Below are 13608 nucleotides of genomic sequence, written 5' to 3' on the forward strand. Positions count from 1 at the left end.
TGGTCTTCTCCGATGGTTATTTACAGTGTTCTTGGATCTCCTTTAAATCTGTTCTCGAGTGACTCTAATACCACTTGTTGAGAAATCTCTCATGTGAAAATAATCACACAGCCACACGACCAAGACCAAGAGAAGTACCAAGATCCACAAATAATCGAACTAAACGAAAGAAAGCGAAGAACACAACACACACACGCAAGAATAAAAAATAAACAGCGCATATATGTGTTCGGATTCGAAAGAATCCTACTCACAATAGAGGCTCTGCCTCTAGTCAATCCACTAAAATAATAATCAAGAGATTTACAGAATAGATGTACAAGAACATCACGACTATCGTAAATCAGAAACCAAAACAAACAAGACAAAATATGTAAAGTACAATGCTCTGAAAAAACTAAAGCAACGTATGCACTCAAATGTCACCAATCTCTCCCTCAAACCACCCAAGCAATTATGCACTTACTAGGATTTGAGATCGGAAATACCTTGCGTCTTTTTCTTCATTTTTGGATCATCGAGCGCCTTCGAGCTCTTCGCGAGCTTCTCGCTCGACTAGGGCTTCTATTCTTGAATCAGGTGTGCAAGAGAAGAGCTTATGTTTTAATTTTCCTCAATCTCATTGCTTTATATATATGCGAGCCAAGGGATATGGATGGCATTAGGATAAAAGAATAAGCTTTGGGCTTGGGCTTAAAACACCACTGACCCAACCCAACTCTTACCCAATACATTTTGAGTCACAAATCCTAACATTTTAGTAGTGACAAAATCATTTTTTTTAAACAATATTTACTTAATGATATTTTATTTTTTCTGCCAGCAATTTTTTTTTATTTAGATTTTTGACGTAAAATTCTTTATTTGTTTGTGTAATTGATGGTTTGATCACAATTTATTTTCAATCCAATTTCATAACACTTTTCTATATGCATTCTCATTTTATTTAGATGATCATATTTTTCTATTCTATTAAATTTCTTTTTCTTTTCAAAATATGACTGATAATTTCTTCATATCTGCTTCCTAAAATTATAAAAACAATTATGGTTAGTCTCACTATTAATCAATGATACTAATGAATTAATTCACATAAAAAAAAATAACACAAAAAATGGTGTCATCAATGATCCTATCCTACACCATTTACAATTTTTATTTCAAAATTTTGAAAGCATGCAGTGTTAACAAATGATCATTTTTTTTTAATTAGCCTCATTTTAATAAAGGATGGTGTGTTTGGGTAAAAGATAATAAATTATATGGACTTTTAAAAATAATTTTAAACTATAAAAAAATGCTCGTATAATAAATAACTCAAACGGCATGAATTTAAAGATAATTTATCCAATATTTCATTTATATAAAATCAACAAAAATAATAAATTCATACATTTAATAAAGTATAGAGATTACATTCACTTTTTAAAATTTATACTAACCATTTTTACTATCCAAAAATTATGTCATGCTACCAATTGAGATTAAATGTGTGATATCTTTGAAATTATACAAATTTTGTTAACGAATATTTGTATTTGATTAAAAGAAAGAAAGTTGAGTGGTGATTTAGTGAATTATTATTATTAAGGGGCTCCACGTAATTTAAATTTAAAAATAAAACTTGAAATTAAAGAAAAAGTTGGTCTTAAGCTTCAGAAAGTGTGGCGGCGCGTGGTGTGTCGAGAGTGTGCTATGTTAAAAGGGGAGCGAGAGAGGGGTCGGTGACACACAGTTGAGTTGTTTTAGAGCGAGAGAGCGCAGAGATCCTAAAAAGCCTACCTTTTTGACCCACCTTGCAGATCTGTTAAGAAATCTCTCCCCTCGCCCCCCCTTCTCTATCATCAAACAACTCTCTCTCTCTCTCTCTCTCTCTCTCTCTCTCTGCATATCTTCCAGTGTCGTCATGGTTCCCGCCAATCTACACAATCTCTCTACTGCATAAAAACCCTAGTTTCCCCACTCAACACTCTCCAGGTGGACACCATCGCCAAACCCTAATAAACAAGTACGTTGATGTCAATTTGTATGATTATCTGTTTCTATAAAGTCAATTCGGTGTTCTTGATTTTGTGGTTGATCGGTGGATCTGTGCTTGGTTCCAGAGAAATAAAACAAGCGGAACTGGAGTGATTCGAGAGTTGGATTTATGTCCCTCAATCAATCAAGGGTCGAGAGGAACGATTCATCACACTACCGAAAATCGAGTCGATCCGGGAGTTCTTCACAGCCAAGGAACTTCTCCGGCGGTAGCGGGAAGGGCGGCGGGACCGCCCCTCCACCATCTTCTACCAATTCGTCTTTGTCATCGAATCGGAGGTAGATTAGGGTTTCGGTTGTTGTTATCTACATGTGGATGGATGTTTATGTTTTTCCGCCATTTTATGTATTTGGAGATTTTCTCGCGGACTTTGGGTTTTATAATCGTAGTTTTGTTAATTTTCTATCTCTGGATTGTGTCGGCTTTAGGAGGTCTAATAATGCACAAGGAGGACAATCTAGGGTGAGTGGTGCCGGTTTGAACTCCAATTCTAACAGTGCTTATGCTGCGCGAGCTCTACAGAATGGTTCCCATTTACAACCAGCAGTACGTGGTATGTGTTCAAAATTGATCCTTTTTTTTTCTTATTTGTTTTTTTTTTTATAATTTCTTTTTCTGTTTGTTTTGCTCTATTGTATTCGCAGTTTTTCCTTTCTGCATAAAGGAAAATTTGTCGTTTGTAATGGATTTTTTTAAGTTTAAGTGAAATTTGTTGCATTGGCATCTCTATTTTTTTGTAGGAACAGCTGATGCCTCAACTAAAGGCATTAACGTCAAGCCAACAATGGATGTGTCAATGCAGGAAAGTGCCCAAGCTGTTCCAAAAGTTCCATCTTCTCAGCCTGCGGCTGTCAATTTTGATTCTGCAAGTCCTACAACCCCTGCAAAGGGTACTTCTATCCAGTGCTTGATATGCATTAAACTATAGCTGCAGTTTTTTTTTTTATGTTGTTATTGCTGGAAACTATAGCAGTGCTCTATTATATTCTACTCGGTATAAAGTTTTCCCTAGCAGTTTTCCTAATGACTTGACTTGCATAACCATAACTGCATTTGATAACATTCTAATAGTTTTTCCTTTCTGGTTGGCTTAACCCCAGGAGATGCATCTAGGACATTTTCTCTTCAGTTTGGGTCCATAAGTCCTGGTTTTATGAATGGAATGCAGGTATTTTGATACTCTAGTAGCGTCAAGCACTTTGCTCATTTATTTATTGGTATTACAGGCCAAGTTCCTTAAGAACTGGACTTTTTACTTTGTTAGATGAAGCTTGAGACCTCTTCTTATTTTTGGTTACTAGTTGAAATGATTCATTCACCTATTGTTTTCAGATACCTGCTCGAACAAGCTCAGCACCGCCAAATCTGGATGAGCAGCAGCATGACCAGGTCAGCCTGTTCTTTTTTATATTATGCTCTATTTGTTCGGAAGGCAATAACTTGGCTGCTGCAGCTAAGTTTCTTTTGTGGGTTGTCAACTTTGGTGGACATCATTCTGTATGTTGAAAGTCGATATTGTGAGATATTGTTCCAAATGGGATTTGAGATTTGGCTCAAATATGTCCTGTAATTTATTTGGTTTGTAAACATGTCAGGAAAAGAAATTGTCTGTGTGTCTGTGTGCTTGTATGGAACCTATGCCTCAACTTTCTTTTCTTATCTTATCTTTTCCCTCTTAATGAGTGATATTTCCCCTCTTTAATACTAGTATGAACAATTAATTCTAGCAACATGAGTTACATAGTTGTGGCTGCTTTGAAGTTTAATTAGCATAACACTTGATAACATTTGGTTACTCTGACGTGCTTATTTCCTGTTTTTCCTTGTCTTCTAGGCACGCCATGATTCATTAAGAGTGGTGCCTCAATTTCCAATTCCTCCTGTTCCTAAGCAGCAAATTTCAAGAAATGATGGAGAACAAACTAATGCTGGTGATGCTCATCAAATGTCCAAGGCCAAAAGGGATGCTCAAGTTTCATCTGTGCCCCCTGTTACACACACTCAGAAGGCTTCCATTCACCCTGTCCATGGGGTTTCAATGCCAATGCCATTTCACCAGCCACAAATTCCTGTTCAATTTGGCCCCAACCCCCAGATTCAGCCTCAGGGCATGGCAGCTACTTCATTGCCAATTCCTGTGCCAATGCCATTGACAATGGGAAATGCTCCTCAACTGCAGCAGCCAATGTTTGTTTCAAGTCTGCCGCCTCATCCCATGCAGCCTCAGGGGATAATGCATCAGGGTCAAACCTTGAATTTCACTTCTCAAATGGGTCCCCAACTAACTCCGCAATTGGGAAACCTGGGAGTTAGTATTGGCTCTCAATTCACCCAACATCAGGCAGGAAAATTTGCTGCTCGTAAACCTGTCAAGATTACTCATCCAGATACACATGAAGAGTTGAGACTTGATAAAAGGGCTGATGCACATGTGGATGGGGGGTCATCAGGATCAAGGTCACAGCCAAATGTGCCACAGACGCAGCCTCTCACATCAGTTTCTCCCGCTCGTCCTGTCAAGTACTACCCTAGCTCTTACAATCCCAATTCTGTCTTTTTCCCTGCACCAAATTCTGTTCCTTTAACTAGTACCCAGATAAATCCTGGTTCTCAGGTGCCAAGAATAAGCTATCCAGTTAACCCGAGCCCACAACCAACACCTTTTATGAATCCACCTGCGCATAACTCCTATCCTAGTAAAAATAGCACTCCAAGTCATGGCACTTCAGTACCATCAAGTTCAGAACATTCCCGTGATGTTCAGAATACAATTCCTGCAGCACCATCTGCTTCTGTACAGGTGACAGTTAAACCAGCAACCTCGTCACATGTAGAAAAGAATGTTGATGCATCCCTGGTAATTAGTACACCTTATATTGAAAAGGGTGCATCACCTAAATTGTCTCAGCAATGTAGGGAAGCTAGTTCAATTCATCTTCTAAAGGATTCAGGGACTTGGCCAGATATCTCTTCACACCAGCTAAACCCTAGTCTAAAACCAACCTTAACATCATTGCCCGTGGCAGGTAATCAATCTGCTACTGCATCACCTTCTTATGCGGAGGGAACAGTGCTCAATTCATTGTCTCCTCCTCCTCACCTTGAGGAGTCTGCACTGATTGTGAACAGTACTGAAAACAGGAGAGAAACTATTAATAAGTTTGACTCTGATAAGGATCAACAGAAAAAGCAGATCAAGAAAGGACATTCTCAACCACATGAACAGGTAATGTGTTAGTTTGATCATCAGCTTTCCATTTTTGTTTATTCATATCATCAAATGTTAGGGTTAATTTTTCAATGCGTTTTGCAGGTTCCTGGTGGAACTGCTGAGTCTTTAACTGTTGAAACAACTTCTGCTTCACTGAATTCCAGTAGGGGAATTGTGGAATCCCCCAAGGAAGCACTGCCCACCTTAAGTTTTGCCACTTCAGATGTTCCTGAATTTAGAATGGATAGTTACAACCCAGGCTTCACATCTGAGGCCTCCAACATGGTTGGTGCTCCGGGAATTTTTGATAGCTCATATGGTGATCATCATGTTAGTAAAAATCATCCTCGGGATGAAACTCTGGAAGAAAAAAATGGAGGGAAAATGGTTAATGAATGCCCTAAAGATAAAAATAGATCCGAGACATCTAATGAATGTGTTTCCTCGGTATTTTCAGGGGTAGTTAATGAAACTGAACCAAACTCTGTTACCAATGTAGCAATCAACTCCCATGAGGTTGGATTGCTGCAAAATGTTGACGAGGATTTTAAGAAGCCTGTTGGTCATTGCAAAAGGGATGATGTTGGGGTTGATGACTCAGTGATATCAACTTCTGTAGTGCTGAATGGTGACAAAACTTCACCTTCTGATGCTTTTAGAAGTGACAGCTTGGACAGTAGGCAAGCTGTGGTTCCATCTGTTTCAGGTCCTACTTCGAAACATGAAGGAGAAGAAGATGCTGAGGATGTAAATGCTTGCACAATTCCTGTGCCGGCAGTGAGTTCCAATGATAAACTTGCTGCAGAACTTAGTAGGTCAAAAGGTGTTGTGCCCAGGGGAAAAAAGAAAAGAAAAGATACTCTACAAAAAGCAGATGCTGCTGGAACAACATCTGATCTCTATGTGGCATATAAAGGTCCAGAGGCTAAGACAGAAACTGTTGCTACTTCAGAAAGCACGGTTAGCGCATCAAGCATTGGTTCAAAGCAGGAATCAATTGATGCTATTCAAGATGGTGATGTATCCAGTGAAAAAGGGGACCAGAGTAAAAACGAGCCAGAAGACTGGGAAGACGCTGCTGACATCTCTACTCCTAAGTTGGAAAGTAATGATGAGAAGCAGGTTCGTGGAGGAATGAAGCAACAAGGTGAAGATGGATATGGAATAATGGCCAAAAAGTATTCAAGAGATTTCCTACTGAAGTTCTCTGTGCAATGTACAGAACTTCCAGAGGGTTTTGAAATTACATCTGATACAGCAGAGGCCTTGATGGTATCTAATGTCAATGCTTCTCGTGAATCATACCCTAGTCCTGGAAGAAATATTGACAGGCAATCTGGAGCTCGATCTGATCGTCGTGGAAGTGGCATTGGTGACGATGATAAGTGGAGTAAATTGTCTGGCCCTCTTGCTTCAGGACGGGATCCTCGAATGGACGGTTATGGGGGAAACCTCCGTCCTGGCCAAGGGGGTAATTATGGTGTTTTAAGGAACCCACGTGCACAAGCACCTGCTCAATATTCTGGGGGGATTCTCTCTGGGCCTCTGCACTCTCAGGGTCCTCAGGGCAGTATTCAACGAAATAACTCTGATTCAGACAGGTGGCAGCGTGCTACTGCTTTTCAGAAGGGTTTAATGCCTTCTCCCCAAACTCCATTACAGGTAATGCACAAAGCTGAAAAGAAATATCAAGTGGGCAAGGTAGCAGATGAGGAAGAGGCTAAGCAGAGGCAGTTGAAAGGTATCCTAAATAAGCTAACGCCACAAAACTTTGATAAACTTTTTGAGCAAGTTAAGGCAGTAAATATTGACAGTGCTGCCACTCTCACCAGTGTGATCGCACAGATATTTGATAAAGCTCTAATGGAACCAACTTTTTGTGAGATGTATGCCAACTTTTGTTCTCATCTTGCTGGAGAGTTGCCTGATTTCAGTGAAGATAATGAAAAGATTACTTTTAAGAGGTTGCTGTTGAACAAGTGCCAAGAGGAGTTTGAGAGAGGTGAAAGAGAGCAACAAGAAGCTGATCAAGCTGACATTGGTGAGGTTAAGCAGTCTGAGGAGGAAAGAGAGGAGAAGAGAATCAAGGCAAGGAGACGGATGTTGGGCAACATCAGGTTGATTGGGGAACTGTACAAGAAGAAAATGTTGACAGAGAGAATAATGCATGAATGTATAAAGAAGTTGTTGGGCCAATATCAAAATCCTGATGAGGAAGACATTGAAGCTTTGTGCAAATTAATGAGCACAATAGGAGAGATTATTGACCATCCAAAAGCAAAGGAACACATGGATGCATATTTTGATATGATGGCCAATTTATCAAACAACATGAAACTGTCATCTAGAGTAAGATTTATGTTGAGGGATGCAATTGATTTGAGAAAGAATAAATGGCAGCAGAGGAGGAAAATTGAAGGGCCGAAAAAGATTGAGGAGGTGCACAGAGATGCTGCTCAAGAACGGCAGGTGCAAGCTGGTAGGCTAACTCGGGGTCCAAGCATGAATGCATCAGTTCGGAATCGTCAAACCATGGATTTTGGTGCTAGGGGGTCACATATGGTATCTTCTGCAAGTGCTCAGATGGGTAGTTTTCGTGGGTTACCAACACAGCACCGTGGCCATGGAATTCAGGATGTTCGGATGGACGATAGGCATTCTTTTGATAATAGAACTCTGTCAGTACCCTTGCCTCATAGACCCACTGGCGAAGATACTATTACACTAGGTCCTCAAGGTGGTCTTGCCAGGGGAATGTCCATTAGAGGACAGCCATCAATGCCAAACAGCCCTTTACCTGAAGCATCAAGTCCTGGAGATTCCAGAAGAGTGGCTACAGGTCTAAATGGTTATAGTTCTGTACAAGACAGGACAGTTTTTGGTTCAAGAGAGGATCTCATGCCGAGATACCCATCTGATAGGTTTGGGGCTCCTGACCCGTTGAGTGTTCAAGATCGAAATATGAACTATGGGAACAGGGACATTAGGAATGCTGATCGCTGTGTTGAAAGATCTCTACCTACTTCCCCAACACTACGTGGTCGGGCGGGGGCACCACTAGTTTCCCAGAATGTTCCTTCTGATAGGGTGTGGCCAGAAGAACGATTGAGAGAAATGTCCATGGCAGCAATTAAAGAATTCTACAGGTAAACATTAATTGCTTTCAAGGCCTTATTACTTTGTCCTTCCCCACATTTCTTGTGTTTAATATTTATCTGATCTCTTGTTTGATATCTGAGATATCTATCTAAATGAAAGGTGGCAAAAAAAAGAACGGCCAAAGCACCTAAATTGTCATAAACTTACCTTTTATCAGAATAGACACACACTATATTTTTTCAATGAATGATACCCACTGGAACCCTTTGCCAAACACACCAGGGATGTCAATTTTTACCCAACCCCACTGGTATCTAACAAATTTGGTCTATTTGGGGCAGGTATGGACCTGCCCCACATGTAGTTTGTTTTTGCTTAGCATATTGTTAGTGCAGTATACATACAAGACCCAAGACCTAGCAGCTTATCAAAGGCTGGTTGCTGTCCATAGGCTAGGCTTTCTCATTGGGTGGCTTACAACTGTATCTGACTTGGTCAAATAAAAAATAAACATTCAACAACAATACTAACCTTATTAACTTCAAATTTTGATTGAGAATTTTAAACAAAAAAATCAATAAGCATATATTTTTTATTTAAATTGATAGTTGCAGGTATTCATTACTTGATAGGGACGGGGATGGAGGACTAAGCTATGTGCATCTCAAACCCTTCTCTTACAGTCTTCTCTAATTTGCTGCATTTTTCATGAAAGATCTTCATATTGCCATATTAGGCTTATAGTTGACTGCTTAATGCAAGAGTAGTCATGTTTGATTGTGACAGTATTGTGTATGTAATTGATGAAGGAGAAAGATTCTCCAATAGCAGTATTATTAGTCATATGCTGGGCACGCTGTAGATAGAAAAAGAATTTGGAAGGGGCAGGAAGAGTGGTCCAACTTCCAATTTCACATTGGGACTGATTATTGGGTGCTATAATATGCCAAAATTTTAGGTGATGTCCCAAAAAATATTCAGGGTAAACTAGAGTGAATCACAAAGGCTTGTCATTTGCATTGTTGCAATGTTTTTTAGTAGATGGTTTAGCACTTTGATTTAGAAATTAACCATGTGCAACTGCATGCTTATAGTGGTTGACATGCGTAACTATTCTGCTCATCTATCTTGAAGAGGTGGGGTATTACTTATTGCACGTTCTTGTAAGATTTCCAATGGTTAGGGCCAGTTCGTACAGCATTAGGATAATGGAGTGCGTGGAATGTCCTTGTTAGTAAAAATTAAAATTTTTTATGAGCTGCTTACTTTGTGTTCCTATCAATCACTCCGGTAGTTTTTAAACTCTTTGTCTCAAAGTGAAACTATATTTAAGGAGTTTCTGGGTTGCACTCAACTTGATTTTCAATTTGGGATGCCCTCTACAACAATAAGGTTGGTTGTGACGGTGTTTTAGTCTAGTTGAGCCCCTTTTGATTTGATTTTAACTCTAGCAATTTGAGAAACCATTTCCCAAATAATGTCATATTTTGATTGGATATTCTGTGAGATCATGGATTGGTGACATGACTAAAATGTCCTCTATGTGGGAGCAGTGAGAGTGAAAGAACCCAGCAGCAGATGAAAGGGAGTAGCCATTCTCTCTACCACCCAAATTCAGGGTTTTTACTTTGGTTCCTTCAAATTTGTATAACTTTATCTTGGAGTCCTCTAAAAAGTTCTCTAGTCCCACCATTGGTGGAACCAGGAAGTTTTCTTTGGGATGGAAGATGAAATGATGTAGGCATGTATGAGGCCTGCACAGAAAGTGTAATCAAATTGGTTTCTAAAAAAAATATATATATATATAGCACAACTGATAAATCTACAAAAATGCATGGCAGGTTATTGTTTTGTTCAAATACTTGAGATTGGGCTTGGGCACCATACTTTCTTGTAGGGCCATAGTTATCTCACCTTCCTTTTCTTCCCCACCCCCCTTTAAGGAGTGGCACAGTTGCAAGTGCTGTTACATAATGTGGTTAATTAATGTAATAAAATAGGGAAAATATGTCAACCCACATGGTGTGGTGTTGAAAATCAAAGATTTTTAGGACATGGGACAATCTTGAGGAATGCCATAGGAGAGTAATGAAATAGGGAAAATATTGATTTCCAAAGGAAAAATAATTAACAAAACTGATACATTGATGTAAATGTATAGCAGAAAACTTTTTCATTAAAAAATTTGAGAGTTTGGACTTGGACACCATATTTCATTTCAGGTTCATAGTTATCTTATTTGCCTTCCTTTTTTGTCCTGCTCCTGTTAAGGAGTGATATGGTTTCAAATATTGGTGCTTACTGTGGCTAAGTTAATATATGGGGGAAAAAACTAATCAACATCTGAGTGTTGAAAATTGTGGAGGAATGGCAGAATATTAGGGGCTATCTGTCCAACTTGGAAAATTGAGTATTCTAGTTCAGACTGCATGCATAAGATGAACTCTAATAAGAATTGGGAATTTTTATTGTTTTAGGTTGTGATTGCCTGTGTTGACGGCTTCAACTTCATCTTTACCCACGAGGATGAAGAATTAAATTTTTTTTGTGTTTTTGATTAGTTGGGAATTGAACTTTTCAGAAATGCCTGGGGGAAGACAAATTTTTTGAATGAAATGTTTGAAAATGAAAAATAAAATCCATATGGATATATGTATGTCATCTCTTTTCACAAAGGAAGCATAGAAATGCGTGGTGTGAAAATCATATCAATGAACCGTAGGGATGGTAACTTTTCCGACTTCCACTCATATGGTTATGGAGGTGAGCTTGCTTGCTGTAGTAGATGCCTTGTGACAGACATTTTTGTTCACTTGCATTCTTAATAGGATTGAAGTCCATGGTAATTACTCATTTGGGTCTCTGGGGGCCTAGTAAGAATAGAGGGCACCCAAGCTACATCTTGACGAAGAGCTACACTGATTGCTTTCTCCTTTCCTATCTTACTTTACAGTTATGACGATAATAACACTAAGCTTTAATCCCACTAGGTGTAGCAAGCTCTATGGATTATAGTGTCCTAATCATCTCTATCCATAATTATATTTTCTGTAAGATTGTTTATCCTACATAATGCATTAGGCTGGATGAGATAGGTGATGGAATGGTTTATAATGAAATAGAATAGAATGATAAGTAACATAAAAGTTGTTACTCTCCCCTTCTCTAAATGAGCATAGTATAATTTTTTACTTTGTTTGGATAGAGAAAGGAAGGGGACACAATGGTAAGATAATAGAAAATGACAATTATACCCTTTACTTTCAAAATAAATTACAAGGTACAAAATATATTAAATCTCTTTGCTTTGATGGGAACAATCTAAATTTGAATGAGTTTTGGATTGTGTTATATATGCATATGTTAGTATTTACATAAAATATCTCACATTAAATTATAAACAAGTAATAATATTTTCTTTAGTTTAAGGATATTTGGTTTTTATAAAAAATAGTTAAAATAATAAAAATATTTATTAATGTGTTTCCTCCCCCCTCTCTACACCCCACCCAATTTGGGGTGTAAGGAAAATTGGAATACTCAACATATCATGTACCCTCTCCTCCATCATGAAACTCTCTCTAAAACAAGGAGCCTCCCATACTTTCCCATCTTGTCCCCTTCCCCTCTGTAACCTCCATCCAAACAAAGGGTTCGAGGTTTGCACTAAGTCCCTCCTGCCAATCCTCCGCATCTTTTGCTATGGAACTTTTTAATGTCATTTATTTTTCTCATAGGGGCACCTATGGGTTATTCTTATTTCTTTGAACCATCTTAAACATATCTCATCTCTCTTTATTTAGTAATTGCTAATTCATACTCGCAGCTTAATTTAAGGATTTTTTTTTTTTTTTTTTTTGGTAGTAAGATCCCAAAATGTGGTCAAGATTGTATATCGTCTTCACCAATTGTCAAGAAACCTTTCATTTGTTTGCATCATAGCCTCTATTCCCATAGTGGGATGATGAAGTCTTGATATGTTATTGTTGTAGAGCATCTAGTGCTATCTGGTTGTTGAAGCCCAATCAGCTGGACATGACATCATCAGCTTGATTGGTTTGGTTTTGTCTGTCTGATATGGTGAAGAAAGGATATACCGCATTCATAGCTCATCTCTAAAAAGAAAGCATGCTGACCTAGATTTTGTGTGTGCGTGTGTGTGTGTTTTGTCCAATGCATGCATGTTTGGTATCTAGAAAGTTTGTCGCCCTTGACTTAGTTATAATTGTTGAAGAGGAATTTGTCTCTGCTTAGTGGATATGGTCTCTAATGAAAGGTCTTTTTCCTCAATGATGTTTTGTTATTCTGCCTAGCTCTGATACAAATCTATTAATGTTTCCAGTGCCAAAGATGTGAAGGAAGTTGCTCTTTGTGTAAAAGATTTGAATGCCCCCAGCTTTTATCCCACTATGATATCTATCTGGGTCACCGATTCTTTTGAGAGGAAGGATATGGAAAGGGTTCTATTGGCGAATCTGCTGATTGACCTTTCAAAATCTCGGGATGGCATGTTAAGTCAAGATCATATCATGAAAGGGTAAAGCCTCCTTGCTTGTGGTCAAGAGAAAGTGTACCTGCTTTACTTATAAGCTTGAATATCTGATTCCACATTAATTGCTCTTTTCCGTTTCCAGGGTTGAGTACGTTCTTACTACTTTGGAGGATGCTGTGAATGATGCGCCAAAAGCAGGAGAATTTCTCGGTCACATCTTAGCAAAAATCATACTAGAAAACGTGATTCAGTTTACAGAGATAGGGCAATTGATATATGATGGTGGGGAGGAGCAAGGGAGGCTTGTAAAGATGGGGCTTGCAGCTGAAGTTGTTGGAACCATCCTGGAGGCTATCAAGTCGGAGAAAGGTGAACCTATATTAAATGAAATTCGCAGCAGCTCTAGTTTGAAGTTGGATAAGTTCCGGCCACCGGATTTCAAGAGGCCATTGAGATTAGACAAGTTTCTTTAGAGATAGAGATGCTCATTGAATCTGGATTTAGGAGAATCTCATGTCTAGTATTTTGTAGGGTACTCTTGCCTTCTGCAATTTGCAGTTATATTTTGTTTTCTGGGTGGGTGGGGATTTGATATGTGTTGGTTGCCCTTAATATATTATTTCTTGAAAGAACTCGTTGCAAGAGGTTATACTGAGCATCCAAATTAAAAGGCTTCTTATTGCACGGGCATGCATGCCAGCGCTCCCATCCAGTTGCCTTTTGCCTGCTATTTTTGATTAGCCTTTCTCTTGACAACAAAAATTT

The 13608-nt window shown here is 38.8% G+C and overlaps 1 protein-coding gene across 2 annotated transcripts; it reads left to right on the top strand.

Moving 5' to 3' along the window:
* Positions 1-1732: 1732 nt before the first annotated feature.
* LOC127802423 (eukaryotic translation initiation factor 4G-like) lies at positions 1733-13551 on the top strand. Of its 2 annotated transcripts, none has more exons than XM_052338220.1 (10): positions 1733-2008; positions 2106-2319; positions 2470-2594; positions 2782-2931; positions 3142-3209; positions 3374-3430; positions 3876-5267; positions 5355-8398; positions 12694-12888; positions 12986-13551. In XM_052338220.1, exons 2-10 carry the CDS (start codon positions 2150-2152, stop codon positions 13314-13316), a joined length of 5532 nt encoding a protein of 1843 aa, XP_052194180.1. In that variant the 5' UTR covers positions 1733-2008; positions 2106-2149; the 3' UTR covers positions 13317-13551. The 2 variants fall into 2 exon arrangements, with proteins under 2 accessions (XP_052194180.1, XP_052194181.1); XM_052338221.1 differs by having other exon boundaries at positions 2788-2931.
* Positions 13552-13608: the final 57 nt, after the last annotated feature.

The sequence above is a fragment of the Diospyros lotus genome, chromosome 5 (genome assembly GCF_014633365.1).
Source record: "Diospyros lotus cultivar Yz01 chromosome 5, ASM1463336v1, whole genome shotgun sequence".
Taxonomy (NCBI): domain Eukaryota; kingdom Viridiplantae; phylum Streptophyta; class Magnoliopsida; order Ericales; family Ebenaceae; genus Diospyros; species Diospyros lotus.